The sequence below is a fragment of the Panthera uncia genome, chromosome B1 (assembly GCF_023721935.1).
Source record: "Panthera uncia isolate 11264 chromosome B1, Puncia_PCG_1.0, whole genome shotgun sequence".
Lineage (NCBI taxonomy): Eukaryota > Metazoa > Chordata > Mammalia > Carnivora > Felidae > Panthera > Panthera uncia.
The window spans coordinates 70,988,352-71,013,880 of record NC_064811.1 but is presented as its reverse complement, the minus strand read 5'-3'; the positions used below and the strand labels follow the sequence as shown (position 1 = coordinate 71,013,880).

Here is a 25,529-nt window from a genome sequence, read left to right as displayed (position 1 = left end):
GTTCTCTTTTTAAAAGTTTCCAAATGGCTGTTAGCTAATGCCTGCAAATATCTTAGGTGTAGGGTTAAAGGGTGGGTCCTCTGAAGAGATTTTTAAAAAACCGAAAGTGGCTGAGAAAGACTACTGAAAGTGTGGGGAGAGGAAGCCCCCCTCCTCTCCACCCTGTCTCAGAAGGTTTGCTTAATTGTGCAATCAGAGGTCTTTTCCTGGTGATGACAGGATTTTGCTTCCTGGCTCATTTGGGCCACCTCTCACCACGGTAGCTTCTTTTACAGCCAGGGCAATAAATTAACACCCGGCAGTCATCACAGAAAAATGGCCAACCCTGTACTCGGCTTGTCATTTCTTTAAAGAAAAATCTGGATTGTAACTCCCCACCTCTCTCTGGGGGAGTGAGGGGTAGAGGAGTGGAGTTCAGGGAGAGCAATTCCTTTTTGTGTAACAGCACAAAAAATTACTTTAGTATAAAGACAGAAGCTAAACGCTTCTTTTCATGTTCTAGTGACTGATTTGACGAAATGACTGAACAATTGCAGGGCACTGCCTACCAGAAGACAACATTCAAACAAGTCCACATTTGACCATTTCAAATTGCCACAGGTATGTTCCTCATTTGGCAGAAGGACACACAAAGAAAACTTAGGTGGCCAGCAGTTAACGAAAGGGTCCACTGCAGAGCTCTCAATTCCTGGTTTTTGTTTTCCTAGTAGAGATTCGGGGATTCAGATGCTCCAGAATCCAAAGTACTACCAATATTAGAGATGAAAAAGGCTTACTGTTCCATTTTTTTCTTTAACATATGATAGAAAAAAGAAACTAGAGAGGCTTAACTTTAAAACTAATAACACATTTGTGCAAGATACAAATGGACTTGCGTGATATTGCTGACTCTTTCAATCCTACCAAGGTAGATCTAATACTCAATCTGTAAATAACCACTAAATGCTTGGACCAACTTTGGGAATATTACGCTGAATTACTGAACTTTACACAAAGGATCTTATAAAATTTATTGAAAATGGAGACAATTTTGTTGTTTTCTTATGATGGTGATTAATGTAAGGAAAGACTTAAATATTAGGGTTTGGATAAAGAACACCCACCGCTGGGGTGCCTGGATGGCTCAGTCCGTTAAGCACCGTACTCTTGATCTCAGCTCAGGTCATGATCTCTTGGTTACTGAGTTCAAAGCCCTGCGTTAGGCTCTGTGCCGACAGCCTGGAGCCTGTTTTGAATTCTGTCTCTCCCTCTCTCTGCCCCTCCCTCCTTCTCTCTCTGTCTCTCAAAATAAATAAATAAACTTAAAAAAAATTTTTTTTTTCAATGGTTATTTATTTTTGAGAGAAAGATGGAGTGCAAGCAGGGGAGGTGCAGAGAGAGAGGGAGGCACAGAATCCGAAGCAGGCTTCAGGTTCTGTGCTGTCAGCACAGAGCCTGATGCAGGGCTCAAACTCATGGATGGCGAGATCATGACCTGAGCCAAAGTTGGATGCTCAACCGACTGAGCCACCCAGGCACCCCAAATAAATAAACTTAAAAAAAAACACCCACTGCCTAGGTTAAGCTAACTTAAATGAATAATTACTCAGTAAAATATGTAAATGTTAAGATGGAGAACAAAATGCCTTTTAAAAAATATTAATTAACTTAAGGTCAAAATGTTAAAAATGTTCATTTGTACCAAATCAAGAGAATGAAAAGTTATTTTTGAAAGTAACTTTTAAAGCAATTTCTATCCATTGTTAGCTAGTTTTAAATTTAAAATTTGAATACTCTCTGTGGGCAGTCTCTAGATGTGTTAAATATAAGTAATTCAAGACAAAGTATCTTAAGCTTGACAAGCAATAATTAACTCATATATTACTCTTGACATCCTGGATCTAGCTTGCTTTGTCAGTTCCTATTTCTTTTTTTTTAAAGAAAAGAGGAAAAAGAGGAATGAAAAGTCATGCTAGCAAGTGATCACGAAAGTGCTGACATCTGTGTTAAAAAAGGCTGTAAATATGTAAGTAGTCTACTTTTTAGGCAAAGCATTATTTTAGGTGACTTTATCAATTTGCATGTGACCTAATTTTTTTTTACATTGAATAGACATATATATGGATAAATGAAAGACAATGCAAAAGATTATTTGGTGGCGACTTAAAACTGAATCAATGAGAAGTAAAATAAAATATGTATTCTCATCTACAGTTTTTCCTGAGTCTTTTAAAAAATAAGGACTCTAGAGCATGAGAGAAAAAGGAAGATGGTGATTTATGAAGTTTAAATCACCTCACTGTAAACAAAAGTGTACATACCAAAAGAATGAAGAACATAAAGAACACAAATGTAGTGAAATAAATTGGTCCCAAAACTCGATTAGCTTCCTCAATCTCTGCGAAGTTGATATCACCCAAAATGATACGGAATTGAGTGAAGCTATAAAAACAAAACAAAACAAAACACTACAATACAAAAACAAAGACTGTTCAGCATTGATGTAACATTTCCTAAAGATGATTTCACACTTTTGGACCTCTTTATCAGTGTGCACAGCTGCCAGATAATAGAAAATTGTCAGTCTCCTTGGAAAATTCTTGCTAATGCTAACTATTCGAGCAATTGAAGCTTTCTGGAATAAAAATCATATACTTTTGTGCTAAATACATTATTTCCATTTGGTTAAAAAGAAAACACAATAATTATTAGATGACTCATAAAGCAACCAGTTACAAGAATTTAATCCATAATCTGGCTAAAACATGGATGGTTAACTCTAAACTTCACCATGGTCACCCTGGGTCTGAATTTAAAACCTCTTTAAAAAAAGACTTTGAAAGATAGCCAAAATTGTATGCATTCAAAGATCCAATATCCTCACACGCTCTCAAAGTGGTGTTGAGTGGCCGTGTGTTGCCAATGCTGGGGTCTTAATCAGTAAAATCATTTCCCTTTCCGACTTCCATCGAACAGCAACATAATTTGGTATCCCCCAGCACAAAAAACCCTTTTAACTTCTATTATCATAATCCTCTTCTCCTTTCCTGACTGACTTCTTTCCAAATGGCATGGAAATGTAATACTGGTTATTTTTTTTTTAGTCTTAATATCATATATGAGAACTTTGGAAAAGGACAGAAAATTCCTACATCGGTTTGAGTTTCTCGTAGAATATTAGAAATACTATTTTTTTTCTAGAAAATAACCTGAAGTTTAAAATACATGGCAACAATATTGAATAAGAATGAAAATCTAGGCAAATGGTCTCTTAAAAGCTACCATTGGCATTTGGTGCTAAGAAGACCTCTGTCTTTGTAATCATAATGGTTTACTGTAGCTGTTCTACTATCTCTTATGACTTTAGAGTTGCTACCTTAAGTTTATCAGTATTATACATTGCCATCTTTACATTGGTGGGTAATTGCTTCTGGGAAAGATAATTAATTCTTATTTTTAAATAACTATTTAAAACTACTTGGTGGTTAAATAGCAACCATAAAGATTTCTTTATCCTTGAGGAGGCAAGGACGGCTCTGATTAAATTTTTCTTTTATAATTTCATATATACTTACATACAGTCTTGGAAGGTACTGAAGTCATCAACCTGAGTGCCAAAGACAAGGTATGCCAACTGAGCATATGCTAAGAAGATGATGAAGAACATAATTGCAAAGCCAAAGAGGTCTTTGGCACATCGAGACATGGTTGTGGAGAGCTGACTCATGGTCCTGTTAAAGTTGATGAATTTGAAGAGCTGTAAGAGAGGGAAGATATCAACAGATGAATGGGTAAACAAATATAGTATATACACATAATGGAATATTACCCAACCTTACAAAGGGATAAAGTTTTGATCCATGCCACAACATGGATTAACCTTGAAAACATTATGCTAAAGTGAAATAAGCCAGACATAAAAAGACAAATATTGTATGACCCCAGTAACATGGGGTAGCTAGAATATGAAAATTCATAGAGACAGAAAGTAGAATAGAGGTTACCAGGAGCTGCGGTGAGGCGGGAATTGGGAGTTAGTTTTACTAGATACAGTTTCAGCTGGAATGATGAAAAAGTTCTGGAAATATATATGATGGTTGCACAACATGGTGAATGTAACTAATGCCACTGAATTGTACACTGAAAAATGGTTAAAGTGATAAATTTTATGTTAATGTGTATTTTACAACATTTTTTTAAAAAGTTCATTATTTATTTTGAGAAAGAGAGAACGAGCATGAGTGGGGGGATGGGCAGAGAGAGAGGAAGAGAAAAATCCCAAGCTTCCCAACATTTTTTTAAGAGAGAGAATAATGACTTGCTTTTGTCCCCAAACCCAGCAACTTCTATTTTCTCATTCAAAAAGTACTTGTTGAATGCCTACCATGTGCCAGGCACTATTCTTGGAGTTGCAAACAGCAGTGCACAGAACAAAGCTCATCCCCTGATGTTGCTTACATTTTACATGATGGTTACAATACAGTAAAAATTGGTTTAAATCATAATTAAGATGATTAGTGATATTTTTACCCCAAGAAAGATTGAGATAAAAGAGGAATGGGGAGGGGCACCTGGATGGCTCAGTCAGTTGAGCATCTGACTCTTGATTTCAGCTCAGATCATGATCTCAAGGTTCATGTGATTGAGCCCCACATTGGGCTCTGTGCTGATAGCACACAGCCTACTTGGGCTTCTCTCTCTTTCCCTCTCTCTCTGCCCCTCCCCTCCTTGCTGTCTCTAAATAAATAAATAAATAAATAAATATTTTTAAGAAAATAAATTAAGAGGGAAAAAAACCAACAAGTGAAAACTGTTAAAAAAAATCCCTCCAGGAAATATTCATCGCATGTTATTAACTGTCATTTATTGTTTAGCAATGATGTGTCAGGTACGGTGGAAAGAGCAATGTACACTGCCTCAAGTCTTTGCAATGATTTAAATATTGGTATTCTACCCCCAGGTGTCAGCCAGGGCTCAGAGCCAGCCGTCTAGCCCAGCGCTATCTGACTGCCAAATCATATTGAGCATTTCTGTAAACGAGGCACTAAGGATGTCTGTTCAGGATGTTCCTCACAGCCCAGGGGCATGACAACCTGTGGCATAAGTCTTGGGGGAAGAACGCTGGGAGGACACATCAGAAGTCAAGGTGCAATCCCTGCCTTAAAGAACTTAATGGTTCTTAAAGTTTTGGGAGAATGTTTATAAGCAAAACACTAAATAAAATGCTCAACCTGAGGGACACATTGAAAAGGAATCTCTAGAATTTTACTTAAAGAACTCTTAGAAATTGTTTCTGGCCACAATAAAATTTTTTTGAGGGTTGTGGTAATCACATTTCTTTATGTAATTCCTATTAGATTTGGATTATTATTACTATTTTATGATAAAGGTTTGGTGTATTAGTGGTGCTTTTTCCTGAACAAGCATGTAACTAAATAAATAGGAAGAGAGGATGAGATCTATATCCTCTGATAAATCTCAGGCCTTTCAGGTGTGAATACCAATTCAGGAAAATAAATAACTGCTGGTTACTACCTTTTAGAACAGTGCTGTTCAATCAAACTTTCTGACATGATGGAAATGTTCTTTATTTCCATTGCCCTATATAGTAGCCATCAGCTATATACAGACATTGAGATCTTAAAATGTGGCTAGAGTGACTGATGAACTGAATGTTTAACTGTATGTAATTTTAATTAATTAAAATTTCAATTTCAATAGCCACTTGGGGCTAGTAGCTATTGTCTTGATAGCAGAATGATAGAATTTCACAAGGGACAGCTGGGGAGCTACCCCCATTATTACTAAAATTTTCTGCATCTCCAGAATTGAGGCTCATTTGTGTATGAAATGCCCTAACCTTGCACACACATGGAAATGCACACTGTTTTGGAAAAGGAGATGAGTCATAAAGGTACTACTCAGAAGTGTATGTATTTGTCCCAACCTCAATTCTAGGTAAAGCCATATGGCCATATGGCCTCCACCTGGGAAAGAGACAATTCTTCCACAGATCATTTCCAGTGCATCTCTCTGTCCCTCTCCATTCTCCCCAACTTGTTCTTAGTTCCCTTTCCTTCACCTGGTCACCCGATATCAGGTAAAACCCAACCTGTCCCTGTGTTAGTGTAGCTGAGGGCCACAGACCCAAAGGACACTGAGAAGGTGTCTTATTGCATTTGTGAAACAAATCTGCAGGGACTGGTTTTGCAAAACCGCAGGTAGTAGGAAGCATCATACACAGTTAGATGAAAGATCACATGAATCCTGCTAGCTTACTTGTAAAATATGAAGCAGCTTTGGCTGGCATTTGAATTTAACCACAAAAGCACATTCAAGTCCTCCAACATTTTGTGTGACTCATGTTAATAAAAAGAAGGGAAAGGGGCACCTGGATGGCTCAGTCGGTTAAATGTCTGACTTTGGCTCAGGTCATGAGCTCACAGATCATGAGTTCGAGTCCCATGTGGGACTTTGTGCTGATAGCTTGGAGCCTGGAGCCTGCTTCGGATTCTGTATCTCCCATTCTCTCTACCTCACCCCCGCCCCCACTCTCCCTCCCCCTCTCACTCAAAAATAAATAAATAAACATTAAAATTTATTTTAAATAAAAAAAGAAAGGGAAAAATATTATTGAAAATCCAGAACATGAACTTTGTAAATTACCTTAATCCAGACAAAAAATACTATGACAGCAGCTATATTGTTGAACTGTATTTGCCAGTATGCCAGATGTTCAAAGTTGGGAAAAGTATTTTGATCTTCTAGAAACTGTAGTAGCACCTCCACATTTGATGTTCTATATATGTTAATTCCTATAGCTACCACTGACAGCTGGAAAACAAAAGATTTATATATTATTACAGTGTTTTAGAAATATGCAACTTACCTTAAAATGACTATTTTTTCTTACTCATGTATTACTCCTAGGGCTCAGCAATCTACTTATCCAAATCACTCATACAAATGTTAAATGCTGAGCACAGCCATAATACAAGTAAAACAATAAGCTGCTTGCATTCCCTTTGCTAGCAACAGAAATCCAATAAATGCACGTGTCCATGTGCACAAACACATGAGAGATGTTGCTGTATTACAAAATCAAATTCAAATAGGATGCCTTGTTTTTTCTGCCACTCTCATTTAAATCACTTTCCACCCTTCTGCTTTCTCAGCCCCATCTTGCTTTTTTTTTTTTTTTTTTTTTTTTTCCAGTTGCCAGCCATCCATTCCTTCTACTATTTAACAAATACATAGTGGACATCTATGTATACAGCACTGTGCCAGGGGCTAAGAGGAACAAACAGAAGTAAAATGCACAAACTCTGTTCTTAAGAAACTTACACTCTGGTTCAAGACCAGGTACACACACAAAAATAAGCAACCCAAAAGCCTACTAAGGAGTTGGCATTGTACAACATAAGGTGAAGGGTGAAACAAGACATTCTAAAAGGGGTGCTCGAAGGAAAAAGAATATGCTTGGTCTTAAAGGATGGTGGGAATGATGGTCAGAGAGGGCTCCAGAAGGCTTGCAGTGGGAATATGTGTGAGCCAAGGGTTTCCCTCTTGTTTCTGTTCCTTAACCCACGACCATGCAACTTTCCACATTTACTTCAGTTCTGGGCCTACAACATTGGTCCCTACATGCATCCATCATCACTGGATTAAGGTATATGTATGGAAAGTGCTAGGGGTTAACCATCACAACCTGGGCTTCCTAATGGGATCTGAATCCACAGCAGGTGTGCTGTGCTAGGTGCTGAGACCCTTACTGTCCATTCCTTCTCTCTTCTCATGAATGATGGTCAAAGACCACTTCATTAGCCCTTCCTGAGATGGCTTCTTGATCATGACTCCAGGTGATTATCATAGCAGAAAACTGCCTGGATGCCAATCTTTACCATCTTTTGTTTTCTGTGAAGGACTTCCAGAGCAAATCTTGTATTTTTGTGCTGGTGGTAGGATTATTTTCTTTGAGCTCTCTGAATACACTGAAAATGTTTCTCTATGTTGACTTAGTTGAGAGGGAAGGGTTGACTGACTGAATAACAATAGCCCTTTACCCAGCTCTCACTAGGTATAGTTGCTTTGGTCATTTATACAATATCAATATCATATCAATATACTAAATTTCCTAGAGATGTTTTCTTCAAAATAGAGAATGAGAGAAAAGATGAGAAAAGAGATTTTGTAAGCATTTGAGTTATGTCCTGAGTTTTCTCTGGGATTGTCATCCTTATCTACGAAAGAACTTTCCTTCCTTAACATAAGCTTCATAAGGGCAGGAGTTTGGGCTGTTTGGTTCTTTCCTATATCCCCAGTGCCTAGAACAATGCCAGACACATAGCAGGTGCTCAGAAAATCTTTGTTGAATAAATTAATAATTATCACCCTTGAAACCTACCAATCAACAAAATTATTTGAATTTAGACTTTTTAACAGTCTTCTTTTTTCAGTAATTCCACTAGTTTTGAAAGACTATTGTTTAGGTCAAACGGTTGACTAAATTAAGTCTATAGATTTCAAAGTCTTTGTTGGAAGAAACAAAAGGAAAACACAAAAAATGATTTCAGAGTGGTTCCAAGATGTTGTAATTATATTTATCACATAATTACTTTTCAAGTTTCGGGTGTGCTTTAGCACATTTGGGCCAGATAAAATGAAAACACCTTTGCTTTTTTCATGGGGTTGAAGGTCCAGTGGAGCACAGGGCTTGTTTTGGGGATGAGCAGAAAGCATGCCCTTATTTCTGCAGGGTCAGAGAAGGTTTCAAAGGAGAAGTAGGATTCCAGTAGCCCTTCCTTGTTCTTTACAAAAGCACACTGTCTGAATTATTGTCTTGGCAGTACTAAGAGTTTAAAAAAAAAAAAAAAAAAAGAACAATAGCACAGTGAAGCAAGTTTTCAAAGAAATACTTGCAAAATCTTGTGGCTGCTGAGCCAAAGAAACTATCCTTAATTTCCATGACATCATCAGTTATTTTCTCCAAAGCAGGTACAAGGCGATTCACTTAGGTGTGGGAATAAAATATTAAAACTTCTATCCAAGTGAAAAGAAAGTGCTAGAATTCTATTTGTATTTATTTTTAACCAAATCTTTCAAATTTTATGTTGTGAATGTTTGTACAAGTGTATACACACACACACACACGCTACAAATATATGGAATACATTAGGGTGTGTTGTCAAAGTTTTCACTTATAGGTGTATATAATCAAAAAGGTAGATTGCCACTGACTAGTCTTTTGTTGATATTAAAGGTATTTGGTTAAAACCCAAACAAACCTGCCACTAACTAGCATATTATCACACTTTTACCATTATTCTCAATGACCTAAACTATAAATATACCCATATAAACTAAAAAAGCAGGGTTTGCAACCTTGGAGTCCCAAACAATAATTGTTTTCTAGAATAGTTTTCAATGTAGATAGACTGCACTCTTCCATCATGTAGTACAGAAATATTTTGAAAAATTCTTCCAGTCTCATGGCCTTTCCTCCCTCCTTAAATAGCGAAATGTCTTTGTTACTCTGTTATTATTAATGTATTGAGAATCTGGGGATCAAGAGCTTACCTACAGGAATTGTGTGATGTGACACAAGCCATTGTGCATCAAGGTTGAATGGCTTCCACACAGTATTCTGGAGGAATTCTTATTTTAAGTAAAAACCCTTTATGAAGAGCACATGCATGTAACTTGAGAGGCAATAGAAGAGTGGCTAAGAGGGTTATTGTGAGGATTAAACATACTTCTGTATATGAAAAGCACCGGGAACTGTGTCTGACACACATAACTTCTAAAGTGTTAGTGATGATGATTATTATTATTGCTCGTGTTAATATTTGTGCAGTATATATCTATATAGTTCTTTTCAATGTCTTAAGCATTCTTTCATTCAAACATGAGGATTTTTTTCTATGTTTAAAACATATTAATAACATACTTCAGAAAATATTTTTCCCTATTTTGCCAACTAATTCTAGTGATGATCTGATAATGACTTGATGTAAATGCTTCACAAAGCCCAAACGAATTTTTGGTTGCTGGGGGCTGGGGGAGAATAGTGGCCAAGAAGTAGGGTAACAGAAAAGGGCACCCTGATAGGATAATGCATCACTTAACTGAGATTTCAGAGGGGCATCTCTATCATCAGACGGAGGATGATGGTGGAAAGGACGGACTTTTAGGCATGTAACAATTAAACATGTCTTTATATGCTTCAATGTGTAACAGGACTCAGCAAAAGATTACACATTCTCATTGATGGGAGAAAAGTTTGCAAAAATGCATTTCTCTACGGAAGCCCCTGGAAGGAAGGGGCTGATGTGGAAGCCCCTGGAAGGATTAAGCTGATGTGGAAGGGAAACCATATTGAACAAGTGTAAGAAGTTATAATAGAGTCAAGGGCACGCAGGGGATCTACAAGGTGTCATAGTCTCGACTCTATCCTAGCTGCCTTCTGGTTTCTTGCACCTGATACAGAAAACGTTGATGGTCCCTCACCTGTATTTTGTACACTGTGGACTATTTTCAGGAAGTTTTAAACTACAAGGAAATTTTCTCTACCACCCCAAATATTTTCTGGATGCTTCTTCTTGCTCTAACTTTACATATGTGCAGAAAAATACAAATTAATTTTTGTTAGCAGTTGAAGAAAAATATAATTAACAAAAACCAGAATAGACAAAACATTGTTTTCTGTGTCCCATCTCATATGGCATGCCAAAGCCAAATGTGAATTACTAAGTTATTCTTTTTTTATGTCTTGGAACTTGTGTGTATCAGCACATAGCGATCACTTTAATTTTTTTTCAAGTTTATTTATTTATTTAAAGTCATCTCTTAAAGTGGGGCTCGAACTCACAACCCTGAGATGAAGAGTCGCATGCTCTTCCAAATGAGCCAGCCACATTATTCTGGTTATTTGTGTGGCTAATTGATAGCTTATTATAAATACCTCTCCACTTCTATATTCAGAAGGGTTACTCATACAAAATGAGAAAATAATTGGTAACACTTAAGTTGATATATAGGAAAGAGAATTTTTAGATTCTCCTTCAGGAATATCAGGACCCACAATACAGAGGAGATAGATCAAGGACTCTAACATGTTTTTATAACAGAGTACGGAATTTTCTATTGTTCTCAAACCTACCACAACAATCACAACATCCAGACAATTCCAGAAACTTCTGAAATAGTGTAGCTTGTGAATGCGAATTTCCAGTATCTCTTCCACCACATAGTAAAAGATAAAAAAACAAAAGATAATCTCACAGGCTGCCAGGAAGAAATCAAAAGTCGTGACATAGCGGATCAGCTTTACAGGCTGAAATTGCCAAGATGGAATCACACCGCCTGTTGCTGGAAATTCAACCAATAACCTGCATTGCAATAAGAACAGTTAAAACAGTAACAAAACAACAACAACAACAACAACAACAACAACAACACATGGATGCAGCCAGGAAAGGACATCCATCTACTCTGTCCCTGTACTAACAGGTCCTAAAATTGTAACCACAAGTCACCTCAAACTAGTGGCAGAATATTTTTGATCACAGCTAATAGCTGTGTTCTTGTACAATTCTGTGCCCCCAAAGGAACAAGGCTCCCCAAGTCCTCCTAAAGAGATTATTCCTCCTCAGTTTCCCCTTTACTTTTCTGTTACTTATACTGCTCAAAATGCTCTATAGTTCTTTTTTTTCAAACAAGAAGGATGTTTCTTGCCAACTTCCCATTTTATAGGTGTCACACTGAGAGAGTTAAATGATTCACTTAATGGTGCAGTTCCCCTATCAAACTAGAAATAGAATATCTACCTCCTTAATGTTAAGATTCTGAAAAGACCTTTAGTTAACTACCAGGTGTAACCTTCTCTTCTGTTACAGGATGCGTAGCCACACCCAGAGCCTGAGTATCTAAGACTCAAGCATGAGCAATAATCAGGTCCAGGCAGAGACAATGGTAAATTAGAACTGGTCAAAGAAGTATGAAAATTTTTCCTTCCTCTTCACTGTCAATCACTGTTTTTTGTTTTTTTCTCATTTGATGTGTTGGAGACCAGGGGCAATAAACAAAAACATGGGAGAGCAATACAGAAACAGCGAGCCTTGTTATAGCCTCAGTGTAAATGTGGAAGGCAGAAAGTAGCTTGTGTGTGTGAAGTAATCTCTTTTTGTCCTGTTCTGGCCTTGCATCTGTTAACTTCTCCAGAAACGTAGGCAGCAACATACAGAAAAGAAGTAATTGCCTTGACAATATTCACTCTTAAAGTATGGGAAGGAAGTGAAAGACATACTCAAGACCTTCTATGAATAGATATTTCCTTAAATGTCAATCAGAGTTGACTGCCTGAGTTGACTGTTTTTTTCCTCTTTCTATTTGCCCTGAAATCATTAGGAAAAGTTCAATAATAATTGCAATCATTATTCAATCATTTCTAGTAATAGCTGTTATTTGACTTAATGTGACATCATTTCCTGTGAAAGTTGTTAAATAAGTGGTCTGGGAAAATCCAACTGGCCTTGTAAAGCAGATTTGAGTTTAGCCTCAAAAATGATCACAAAATAAGGATATTATGAGAATTTATGCTTCTTATTTGGTAGGTATATATATGTGAAAGTAAGTCATGTCAGTGATGTCTGGGTGTTGCTGACACATTCACCAGGAGGATTAAAGTGGGTGAACTCTGACTCTCCCTTGCCTTGTTCTGCTTTTTTCTTTTTTTATAGCACATATTACCTTCTAACCTACTATTTGTTTCTTTTGTTTATTGTTTCTTGTCTATTATCTATCTCCTCCTGGTTTAACACAAGCTCTGCTAGAGCAGCTATCTTTATTTTGTTCACTGATGTGGCCCAAGTGCTGAGAACAGTACCTGACACATATTAAGTGTCCAATAAATGTTTGCTGAATAAGTGGATGAATGAACAAGAGGCCCCAGACAAGCCAGTAGGTCTTTGTTAGTTTCCTCACTGCTAACCAATGTGACCATGATGGCAATGTCACAGGATCTGTAGAAGGAATTTTATGTGCCTTTGGTGAATCTCAGTGTTAGCAGGTACCTGGGTATCCTACCAAACCTAGGCATACCCTCTGACTACTGTGCTTGTGTTCTGATAGCATGGGCATCATTTGAGAGTGGGAAGCTCAGGGAAATGAGTCACTGTTTGATAGCAGAGGCCGTGGTAACAGAGCATATAGCATTGATCATCATTATAATGAGTAAGAAGAGATGTTAGCAAAACACAGTGCTTTTTTTCTGAGAAGGTTCCAGCTTTGGGATAAACCTGGACCAGTCTTAAGGTTCTTTCCAACTCATAATATTCTAGGATTCTAGTTCCCTTTCCCCAAATATATTTATCCCACTGAGCCTTTGGTTTTCACCCTTCCCTTGCTGTCAGCTCTGATCTTTGGTAGTCCTTTAGTCAGCCGCAGGCAATGGTCTCCTGGTCTATCTCAAGACTAGGATATACATACAAAGACACTGAGGTGGGAGGGACCAGCGCCCTTGGTACACACCTGATCACACAGAACAGGTTAATGTTGGCGTTGTATACCGAAAAGTCAATAAAAGTTGCCCTGGTTCCTCGGTCCAGCCAGACATTGTTCTTGAGGCTAGCGACCTGAGCGGCTGTCTCCTCTCTTGTTCTTGACAAATCCAGGTAATAGCCAGCTCCACTATAGGTTGCAATCATTCCCCAGTGGCTACTCCCATTCAAGTCTTCTTCACTCGTGTATATCCAACTAATTAAAACATGAAATGAAAACAAAACAAACAGATAAAATCAGTGGAACACTTGTGGCATTTATAAAGATAGTTGGGGGACGCCTAGGTGGCTCAGTCAATTAAGCATCCGACTTCAGCTCAGGTCACTATCTTGCAGTCCGTGAGTTCGAGCCCCGCGTCAGGCTCTGGGCTGATGGCTCAGAGCCTGGAGCCTGCTTCCGATTCTGTGTCTCCCTCTCTCTCTGCCCCTCCCCCGTTCATGCTCTGTCTCTCTCTGTCCCAAAAATAAATAAACGTTAAAAAAAATTTTTTTTATAAAGTTAGTTGGTTCCTGGTGAGATAGAGTATGTAATAAATAAATGTAAGTCTTATCAAGCTGGGTAATGTGCTTGGAGTAGTGCTTCATAAATGTCTTTCTTTCTTTCTTTCTTTCTTTCTTTCTTTCTTTCTTTCTTTCTCTCTTTCAGAGAGAGCACAAGCAGGGGAAGAGCAGAGAGATAGAGAGAAGAGAGACACAGAGAGAGAGGATCCCAAGCAGGCTCTTCACTGTCAGTACAGAGCCCAATGTGAGGCTTGAACTCACAAACCAAGAGATCATGACTTTGAGCCGAAACCAAGAGTTGGACACTTAACTGACTGAGCCACCCAGGTGCCCCTAATTTTCTTTTTAAGTTTATTTATTTAGTTTGAGAGAGAGATAGTATGTGAGCAGGGGAGGGAGAGAGACAGAATTCCAAGTAGGCCCTACACTGACAGCACAGAGCCAGATGTAGGGCTTGAGCTCACAAACTGTGAGATCATGACCTGATGATTCAATCCCTTTACACTAAATCTAGCCAAAACCTAGAACCAGAGGCTTAACCAACTTAGCCACCCAGGCACCCCCTTATTTAATTCTTATACATTTATTATCCCCCTTTTAGGTACGAGGGCCCTGAAGCTTAGTGAGGTCAATTCAGTCTCGATGCTTTTGAAGGTATTGTCAGGAACCTATACCAACCAGGACTGTCTCTAGAACCTGTGCTATTAGCCCTTAGTTTATGTAGCTGCCTTCCCTGGGTAACTATACTCAGGGGCTAGATGACTCTATGCTCCCAGAGAAAACTGCAGCCAAGAAGTACAAGTTCATCAAGTGCCACTGTTGGCAACTGAACTAAACAAGACTCCACAGGGCATTTGGGTGTTTAATCCACAAGTATTGAGAGAGGCTCTCTTAGGAACCAGAGGCTTCTTTCGCATTAACAGGGATATAAAGATGGACCAAGTTCCTTTCCCTCTCACATTTATAGTAAGTAGGAAGATAAAAGTTGTAATTAAACAATTAAAATACAAGGTAGATGGATGATAAATCCAACAGAGAAGTATAGAGAAATTGCTCTGGCAGATCCTTGTCTGGGGTCCGGCAACAGCAAAGGTGCATAGAGAAAGCTTTGGGAAGAAGCCACAGCAGACCTGGGCTGTGAAAGATAAACAGGATTCAGGCAGGTTTAAGTGGATGAGAAGGGCATTTTCAAGCCTGAGCCAGGTGAGGCCGGAGAAGTACAAGGCATCCAGCTGGTAGTTGAGTTCAGCTCCCATATGATGAAGAAAGAAACGTTGAAAGGTAGACTGTGATCAGATTGTGAAGAGCAAGCACGAAGGAGTCACTGAGGGAAGGTTTCTGAGAGGCACTGAACGGAGTTCCTCTGGTGGCTGCAGGAAAGACTGGAGTGGTGAGGAATAGACACCTCATGTGCAGAAAAGCTGCCATAGCAGGTCTGAGATGGCCCTTTATTCAGAAGGCCTGCTTGCAAGATTGGGCCTTGGCTGCTCTGAACCTTGACTGATAAACAGCTCCCTATATTGACATAAAACTTTGATACATAAGAGTGGCTAACTGTGCCTAGCCTGTCTGTACAAACACAGTGGCTTATGCTCAACACCTTCTTTCCTCCTGGGAGTCTGGGATTTGGGTACATGCCAGGCAGTGGCTGCCTATGTGACCAGAAGCCGATAAATACCTCAGGCAGTGAGTCTCTAATGAGCCTCTCTGACAGATATTGTTGGGACTCGTTACTGGAGGAATTCGGCATGTCCTATGGGACTCCACCAGGAGAGGACTTTTGGAAGCTTGCACTTTGTTTCCTCCAGACTTTGCCCCACACGCCTGTACCTTCTTCTGCTTTTGCTTTTATCTTTTCACTGCATTAAACCTTAGCCACAAACATGACTAGATGATAAATCCTGTGAATCCTTCCAACAAATCCCTGAGCCAGGGTGTGGGCCTGGGGGACCTAACACAGCTCAGTTAGCAGTCCCTGCAATAGGCCAGACATGATGAGGCCTGAGCCAGATCAGTGATAGGAAGATAGGAAGACAGACAGGAAGGACAGAGATAGGACACTGCAGTGACCGTCAGAAGAACTTGGCCTCTGATTTGGAAGTTGGGGCAAGGGAGAAGTGACATCTGAAAAATGATTGGAGGCTCTTTGAATAATGCAAAGGAGAACAGACCCGATAAGAAAGTGAGGAATTCAGTTTGGTCAGACTGAATTATAGGAGCTGGTGGGACATTGGTGGGATATAGTGTTATTTTTTGTTTTCTGTCACTAGAACACAAGCTCTGTGAAGACAGGGGATTTGTTTCTGTTTTGTTTCTTGCTGTTTTGTTGCCCTAGCCAGCACCAAGTGCGTTTATAGAAAAAAGAGACCTCACTGGGAAAATGCCTGGCACAAGTAAACGCTCGGTACATTTGATGAAGAAATGATAAATTATCAAATAGGGATGAGAGAGGAAGTCAACTGAGTGTCAAGGGAAAAAATGTACAGAAAGAAAAGATCTGAATATAGAATGAACGTAGGAATAAGACAGAAGTGGGAGGGGTTAAGAGGAGGATTACAGAATGAAGGGAACTCAAGCATCACTCTCAGAAGTCACAAGAATGAACAATCAACACCGCCAAGTTCTGCAGAGATGCCAAATGGGATGTACATCAAGAATGGGTCAGTGGGTTGGCAAACTCAATAAATCCACTGGTGGCTTCCAAGAGAGATGTCCAAAGCACAGGTTTAAGCTTTAAGGGGTGAATCAATGGTAAGGAAATGGACGTGGCGAGTGAATGCTATTCTTGCCGGAAGTTTGGAGTTCAAGGGAAGGAGGAATGGGAGTAATTTGAGAATAGGGCAGAATCAAGGGGTGGTTTAGACACATGGCAGTCCATCCATGGTGGATGGACATCACCCACTCACCCATGCCTCCAGCAGACATTTACTGAGTAGCTTCAGACAGCAGGCAGTGCTCAAGGCTTTGAGAATACAGCAGTGAACAAAATACAGTCCCCACCCTCAAGAAGCAGGAGTGCTGATAAGGAGCTGATGGTGGCAAGGAGCCACCCTAACAGTGTAATTAATAGAGAAGAAGCAATGTGGTTTAGTAGAAGAAACATGGGTTTTGGAGTCAAGCTGGTTTAAGTGCTGTGACACTTTGGGTAAGTGAGCTTCAGTTTTTTCATCTACAGAACGGAGATGACACCTATTTTCAGAGTTGTTTTGTGAAAAGCAGATGAGATAATGCATGAAATCCCTTCTTAAGTAGCGTCTGGTAGTGGCTGTATCCATTTCTCTCACTAATGATATGAAATTGAGTAAAATATTAGACAAAGTACCATAGTTTAAGGGCAGGAACTAGAAAAAGGAGCAGTAGACAAAATCATTACCAAACCTGGAAGAAATGTCTTTGGGATGATTCAATCCCTTTATGCTAAATCTTCTGACGTTTACCTAGTTTGCTCCTTACGGACCCTGGGACTAAATAAAATATGCATCGGATGATAAACAAAGAATCTGATCATTGGAGAGCTGTTTGCCCCCACAGTATAATTGACAAATCTGGAGTGTGGGTGTCTCAGTTCCCAAGAAAGGGATCTAGGGGAACTGATAGAATTAGGTTAGAAAAGTTTAGAAGACACTTCTAACCATAATGACTCACTCAGGGGCAGTGACCCTAAGAGGGCCACCTTGGGACCGCTTGAGAGCTCTTCTTAAATCTTTATAGTAACTACCGTCATTCTAAAAGTAATGACTATCCTCCCTTAACACACAAGATATTTTAAGTATGGTTACAAAAGAATACCAAAAATCCCTGCAAATACCCACAATGACAATACATACTCAACATCATAAACACATCTTTGAGAGGACAGGCTTTAAACCAGACAAAAAAAACTGCCTCCCAAGCTTATTAGACACTTTAAATAACTGTACTATGAACAAAGATATATTTGTAAATTCTAGTAAGATGAGAATTTCTGTACCAGAATAATTTCCAGTAATAACCTAGTGAATTATATCAATGGATCTAGAAAAATAGGAATGAGGCATCTTAAAAGAAACCACCAAAGGCCCAGATAGCCTCTTTCTTGTGGGCCATGTTTCTTGTGTCAACAATTTAGCCTGTTGAAATATTTGTGTGCAGAAATTGAAGGGGGTAAAAAGTAGAGAAAACCTGAGAAACCAAAAGTCAATTTGGCCATCGCCTCAAGTGTAAGCACTGAAGGCTCACTTAAAGCATCTTCTCCTTGGTTGGGGTTAGAGAATAAATGATGAATGAATGAATGAATGAATGAATGTCAGTGAGAGGCAAGGACGCATGGCAACGGGGCACAGACACTTACGCCGTTCCATTTCTTGGACCGAACGGAGCCCTGTCTTCACTACTGACAGAGTAGACATCATAGCACTCTTTAATCTCATCTCTCAAGTCCTGGGGGATAGAACAGGACCCGTTCCTGACTTTGAGCTGCCGTATACGTGGTACGCCTAATAGGAGGTTCTCGTAGTAGATGAAGCTTCGGTTGTCGGCGTCAGTATTGTTGCTGGGTTGTGTCTTCCAGTAAAGCCCATCCAATAAGGCACCTTCTGTGAACTGAAAGTGAAGGAAACATTTAAAAAAATTTTTTTTAATGTTTATTTATTTTTGAGAGAGAGAGGGACAGAGACAGAGAATGTGGTGGTGGGGGGTGATGGCGCAGAGAGAGAGGGAGACACAGAATCCAAAGGAGGCTCCAGGCTCTGAGCTGTCAGCACAGAGCCCAGTGAGGGGCTTGAACTCACGGACCATGAGATCATGACCTGAGCCAAAGTTGGACGCTCAACGGACTGAGCCACCCAGATGGCTTCACCCCGTGAAGGAAACATTTTTGAAAAGTTCTTTGAAAAGCTCCAAGCTTAGCGGCTTGCTTTGCACTTTCCTGGAATGTTTGCATGACCAACAGTTTGGCAACTCTGTGAACATGGTAGCATGACAAGAGTGGGTTTCTCTGTCAGAAAGATTAGGGTTGGATCTTGCTCCCCTGCTTACTAGCTGTGAGGCCTTGAGCAGGATCCAACTTCGAGCCAAGGTTCCTATATCTATAATACTCATTAAAAATATATATATATCCATTTTTTTATATGGTTGCTACCCTTGGTGCCTAGGACTAAAGGTGGGGGGTGTGGTTTACATAAATCCACAACTGTGATCATTTTACTTTTCCCTTATTAAAATAACATCCCACATAACCATGGTTCCAAACTTGCTTGGAGAGGAAAAGACTACAGTTTTGATTACCAGTCTGCCATCTGGTGGATCTTTTAAGTGTCTGGACTATTTTGTCACATTGTGAACTCTAACTGCCCCTGCCCCTGCTTTACCATGGAATTGTGTATATGTGAGAAGTCTCTCATTAGTGTGCCTGTAGGGAAGAAGAAGCTGTTTCTCAGTGTCTTATCCTTATCAGACAATCAAAAGAGATGGATTGCTTTGCTCTGTTGAGGTGGGGAGAGATTCATATTATACAAGAGTGGTTTTGGATGCCAAGTATTTGGATGCCAAGATGTGTAATACACTCTAATTCCTGATGCCTAACTAGGCATCAATATTAATGGGTCCACATGGTCCAGTTTCCTCTATCTTTACAACCACCAGCTCTGACCCCAGCATTTAGTAAAAATTTTAGAAAGCATCTCTGCAGGAAGAAACAATTGTTTCCTTTCCAATTTCCCTTCCAATTTTCCTAGGTTCTGAGCACCATACCTCCCAGATCAGTTTAACATTTTTCCTATGGTATCACTCATAGCTTATCCTCTGCTACTATGTTGGATCTTGTGCAATTTGGGAAGGCTGGATTGAGTTTCACATTAGAGATCTCTGAAAGAAAGTGCCTGCCTTATATCAGGTGCTGTTCTAGAGTATATGCCATCGTAAACAAGGAGACAAAAGACAAAACAAAAACAAACAAAAAAGCAAGACTAAATAACCAGATTTTGCCCTTATTAGGCTGTATATCTAGGAGATAGTCAACAGATATTTATTGAATCAAGAATGGATGAATGAATTATAGACTAGGGTGAAGAAGTTCCTGTCAGGCTAGAAAAAAAGTCCATTTTTCATACTCCCTAGCCATGTGTAAGCATGCTGAGTCTTAGTCTCCTCATCTACCACCCGGGGCACAACATTAGCACTTACCTTGTGTGGTTACTATGGCACTAAAGAAGGTAAAGTATGAAACATTCAACATGCTGCAAGAAACATACAAGATTCTCAACTGGACCATAACTTCCAACAACTCACCATAACCTACATCTCACTCGGTGTTAGGCACATAATGGGTCCTATATATACTGGTGAATTAATTTATGAAGCCAAATGAATAATTTTCAGTGATAAAGAGGTACTTTGAAAGTCATTTACAAAAACAAAACAAAAAACAAAACAAAAATAGAAAAGTCATTTGTAAATACCTTCCAGAAGTCTTCCATTGAAGAAAGAGTTTTAAAGTTTGTTTTCTCTGTTTTGGACACTGGGGTGTCCAAGAAGAGTTGCGACATTATCCGGGTGTAGTAGTACACACTGGAACTCATCATCCCATAGGTCACTGGAACACAGAAAGAGCCACATAAACCCTGTGAGGGAACCCACACACTTACTAGGACACTCCCACTGAATGGGTAGGTATCCACAAACAGTCTGCTCTGTCCCTTGCCTTCCTTCCCTTCACCATTCTTCTAGGATCTCTCCCTAGCTCTCAAGCCTATAAAAGAAATAAATTAACATTGGCTTATGTGAAACAAAACTGGCTTACTAAAGAGCATTAAGTTAAGATCAAGTGCCTTTACTTGACATCTGGGACATGGCTATTCAACTTCATCTCCCCCTCCCCACCCAGATCAGCCCCTCAACACAGGGAGGCTGATCTGCATGGGTTCCTACTGAAGCCATGCTGAGTGTCTCGTCCTGAGGCTGTGCATGTGCTGTTATTCTCTCTACAATAAAACGGGCAGGCGATTCTCTGTTCTACATCAATTCTCCACCCTTCTCTGCTCTGCATACTGTGGCTGACCTCTACAGATGGTACCACGTAGGCTCCCTTGACCTTTGACATCCCATGCATTTGGCCCATAGGGGGTGGAACAGGAAATGGGGGGGGGGGTGCTGAGGAAAAAGAGATTGGGTTTGTTTCCTCCACCCCTCCTCCATTCCCTCACCACCTGGATGCACTTTGGCAGGGGACCCTCTAACCTTGGCCATAGTTGCTGGGGGAATCTCTCCTCCCACAGCCATACTGGGTTCATGCCATGCCACTCCCTCCCCTTGTCCCCTCAGGCCTGGAGGTGGTAACTGTTCTGAGGGCCTCACTCCCCTTGTTGGTTCCCATAACCCTGCCCCACCTTTGGACATAGTGCCTTCATTAAACGTTCTTTAATTACCACTTTGAGTTTTCCATCCCTTTCCTTGCAGGATGATAACACAGACACATCTTCCTCCCATCTACCTATCAAATCTTGTATGGAACCCTCTAAACTCAAGCTATACTCCTTCCATAAAGATTTTCTGATTATATCAGCTCATTCTGAATGGTCCTAGAGGGAGGTAGGAGGATTAGGTTACAGGAGATCAAAGATTGAATCCTGGCCTGCCTGCTGTCTACTATGTGAACTATGCAAGCTGCTTAAATTTTCTGAGCTTCAGCTTTGTTTTCTGTAGGATGGGGATAATTAGCTACCCCACAGGAGTTTTTGGTGCTTAAATAAAAATAATAACTAAAAATTACCCAATACAGTGGCTGACACTTAAATATCCAACAATTGTGGTTCTTCCTCCTTAATCAGCTTGCTATAACACCTGCATTAAAAATTTCAGTATTTGAACAAGGAGACGGCTGTCTTACACTGGACTCTAGCAACTGCATGTGTAATACACTCTAATTCCTATAACTAGCTGACAAAAAGCTTCAAGAGGAAACACTTCCCTTTTATAATTCTTTTGACCATAGTTCTAAATATCCAACAAGTGATTAACACTTAGCTGATTCTGTAATAATCTTAAGGCATCGTAAAATGCATTTTATTTTATTTATCTATTTTTTAAAGTTTATTGATTTATTTTGAGAGAGGGAGAGAGTGTGAGCAGAAGGGCAGAGAGAGAGAGAGAGGGGATCCTAAGCAGGCTCATGAATCGTGAGATCATGACCTGAGCTGAAATCAGGAGTCAGATGCTTAATCAACTGAGCTACCTAGGTGCCCCATAAAATGCATTTTAAAACCTTGCATTAAATGATCACTAAATACCTATCAAATCTTGTATGGAACCCTCTAAACTCAAGCTATACTCCTTCCATAAAGATTTTCTGATTATATCAGCTCATTCCGAATGGTCCTAGAGGGAGGTAGGAAGATAACTTACAGGTTATCCCTGTAATCCCTTCACTAAAAGGGGGATTAAGTGCTATTTAATAAAATATCTTCCTCATATAGTTCCCTTCTCCACCTGAGCAGCATAGATAATTAAGATTATTTAAAAAGAGGAGCAGATAATAGTGATTCAAACATAAGTGTGTTTTAGAGTCCACCTCGAGCAGTCAGTGGATCAGCAAATACATACAATCATGCGGCGTATCTATTTTATCTGGAGGGAAAGGAATGTTTTCCAGTCCCCTTAGTTTTAGACTCCCTCACCTGTCCTCCTGCAACCCACAAATTAGGGTAAGAACATTCCTCTTCAAGTGCTCCATGACTTGCCACCTCTCAAAACTGTACTGGGCCACAGTTAAGGGTTTAGACTTTTAATCCATTCATATTTATGGGACAGAGTGCTTATGAAGATAAGGAAGGTGTGATCTCTGTCCTCAAGAAGAGAAGCTAATAAGTATCCCTGGGAAGAGCATTGTCCAGCCAGCTCCCATAGAGGGATGGACAGGGTACAATAAACTCTACAGAAGCTTTCTGTGGATCCAGAGACAGCTGAGGGAACAAAGCTGATATGATGCTAAAGAAAAGAAGCGAAGGATCCCCAAAGCTGAATAAAAAATTATTAAGTTGATTTTTTCAGTTAACTTGAAATTTGAATTTGCTTTGGATTGACTGATTAATATAGATCATTCATTCTCAAATTTTTTACCTGTGGGTTTTATTGTTTAAAAAGATTTATGACAGATGATTTAAATATTTTGATGTATAAATATGCAATAGTTCTCTATGTATATAAATGTGAGTATTTTAGCCACTGATTAAACATTGTAGCTCTCTTACTTTCCTATATTTTTAATATCGATTGCTTTTGAAATTCTCAGGACTTGTATGAAATTTCACGCTTCACTAAAAGGGAAGTGATGCGTCCCCTTGACTATTTAGCACCATCTGTAAGACATCTAGAGAAACAATGCCATCTAGCTTTGAAGGGATGATTATTCTAACACATTGAATCAGCGAATATTAACTCAGCTCCTCCCTTGTACCAGGCCCTGGGATAATCCATGGGATATCTTTTTAATTTTTTAATTTTTTTTTTTTGAGAGAGAGAGAGAGAGAGAGAGAAAAGACAGAGACAGAGAGCACCTACAAGTGTGTGCCCACAAGTGGGAGTGGGGCCAGAGGGAGATGGAGAGAAACTCAAGCAGGCTCCACCCTCAACACAGAGCCCAATGCGGGGCTCCGTCTTACAACCCTGAGATCATGACCGGAGCTGAAATCAAGAGTCAGATGCTTAACCAACTGAGCCACCCAGGCACCCTCTCCATGGGATATCTCTGAGAGACAGCTTCATACACTCCAGGAGTCAGCTGTACCATGAGTCCATATTAGGAAAAGTTCTGTGTTAGTGAGCAAGAAGTACTAGCAAACAAGACAGAGAGTGAAAATGGGCAAAGCTGTCAACATTTTGTAAGAGCACCTATGTGGCATCTCTGAGATGTGCCTAAGAGCATCCCTTTCGCCCTCTCTGTGCTGAGGGAGACAGGTGCATAAACCAGTCTGGCAATCCAAGGTGAGGATTGCAGTGAAACAGGTGGGCCTGGACTTCAGCACAGCTCAGGGAGGTGGGATAGTTGATAAAGGCTTCTCACTGGATCTGCCTCTTGAGCTGATCTTGAGGGATGAGGAAGAACTGAACAGACCAAGAAGGTGACAGCCTAGGTCAAGGCCTTTCTGAGACTCACAGTGGTGTGGTGTGGTTGAAGTAACAGAAGTCATAGGGAGTGGCAGGTCCGAAGAAGGTAAGCAAAGACTGTATAATGTCTTTATTATGTAAATATTTTAAACTTTATCTTGAAACTGAGGGATTATAGCATGTTAAATGGAAGAGTAACCTGGGTTAATCTGGTTTCAGAGACCGTAATCTGGAGCAGTGCCTGGGAGTCCTAAAAGTCCAGATATTAGATACTAAACAATGTTGTCTAAGGTCACTGAGTCATCTTAAAACTTAAATAAATCTTGTCACTTCTCTACTTAAAAAACCCAGCTTTCCACTGTAAACCCCTTACAAAGCCTACCAGACCTATAGGGTCTGGCCCCTGACCACCTTTCCATCCTTATCTGATAGTACTCTCTTTAGTAACTGTCTTCAGTTTCTGGAATGTTCTGAGCTTTTTCCTGCCTCAGAACCTTCACTCATAAAGTTCTCTCTGCATCTGACTGGCTCCCACTCTTAATTTAGGTCCCAGAGAGGCCTTGTCTGTAGGGGAATCCTCCTCCCCGATTGTCTTGTTTCATATTACTTCTGCATTTAAGGGCAGGGCCTAAATCTGTTTTTAATTAAATTACTGAACAGTTGACTGAATGAATAAATGAATAATCCAGGACAGAGATGACAAAGGTTAAAATAGGAACAACAGTGATGTATGAAGGAAGGCAGATTCGAGAGGCACTAAAGAGGAAAAATGAGAAAAGTGAGGGAAATCATCTAGAATGATGTGTAGCTTTGGGGAGAGGCATCATGTGGGTAATGTTCACATTAACTCAGAGAGAACATGAGTGAAACGAGTTTGGATGGGGAGGATGACGGGTTCAGGGTTAGGAATGTTAAGGATGAGATTGCTAGGAGATACACCAGTGGAGATGCCTGATAGAAGTTGGCACAATGTTTGTAGTTCATGAGCAAGGTCTAGGGGGGACCTGGAGTCACCAGCATCAAGTACCAGTTGAGAATGTGGAAAAGATCCCCGAAGAGAAAGCCAAAGATCCAGTTGCAGAGAATAAACTGGCTAAACACATTTCATAAGGAAAAAAACTAAAAGTGAATAGAGCAAGGAGAAACACAGAAAGAGAGGGAGTCCTAGAAGCCAAAGAGAAGCTTCTAAAAAGCCAAATGCCATGCGACCAAATGCCAGAAAAACCTGGAAAGAGCTCTAAAATTTGGCAATTAAGAGGTCCCTAAGTGGGGTGCCTAGGTGGCTCAGTCAGTTGAGTGTTTGACTCTTAATTTCAGCTCAGGTCATGATCTCATGGTTTGTGAGTTTGAGCCCCATGTTGGGCTTTGCGCTGACAGTGCAGAGCCTGCTTGGGATTCTTTCCCCCACTTCCT

General features: G+C 39.9%; 1 protein-coding gene across 1 annotated transcript in view; it reads right to left on the bottom strand.

Moving 5' to 3' along the window:
- The window catches only part of PKD2 (polycystin 2, transient receptor potential cation channel), a 54,696-nt gene that overhangs the window by 14,304 nt on the left and 14,863 nt on the right, over positions 1 to 25,529 (bottom strand). Inside the window, exons 3-9 of the mRNA XM_049630861.1 lie at positions 20,474 to 20,607; positions 18,367 to 18,617; positions 13,507 to 13,731; positions 11,138 to 11,366; positions 6,646 to 6,813; positions 3,555 to 3,736; positions 2,301 to 2,421 (exon numbers count right to left, since the gene is read on the bottom strand). Of these exons, the coding sequence (XP_049486818.1) occupies positions 2,301 to 2,421; positions 3,555 to 3,736; positions 6,646 to 6,813; positions 11,138 to 11,366; positions 13,507 to 13,731; positions 18,367 to 18,617; positions 20,474 to 20,607 (1,310 nt within the window). The remainder of the gene's footprint in view (positions 1 to 2,300; positions 2,422 to 3,554; positions 3,737 to 6,645; positions 6,814 to 11,137; positions 11,367 to 13,506; positions 13,732 to 18,366; positions 18,618 to 20,473; positions 20,608 to 25,529) is intronic.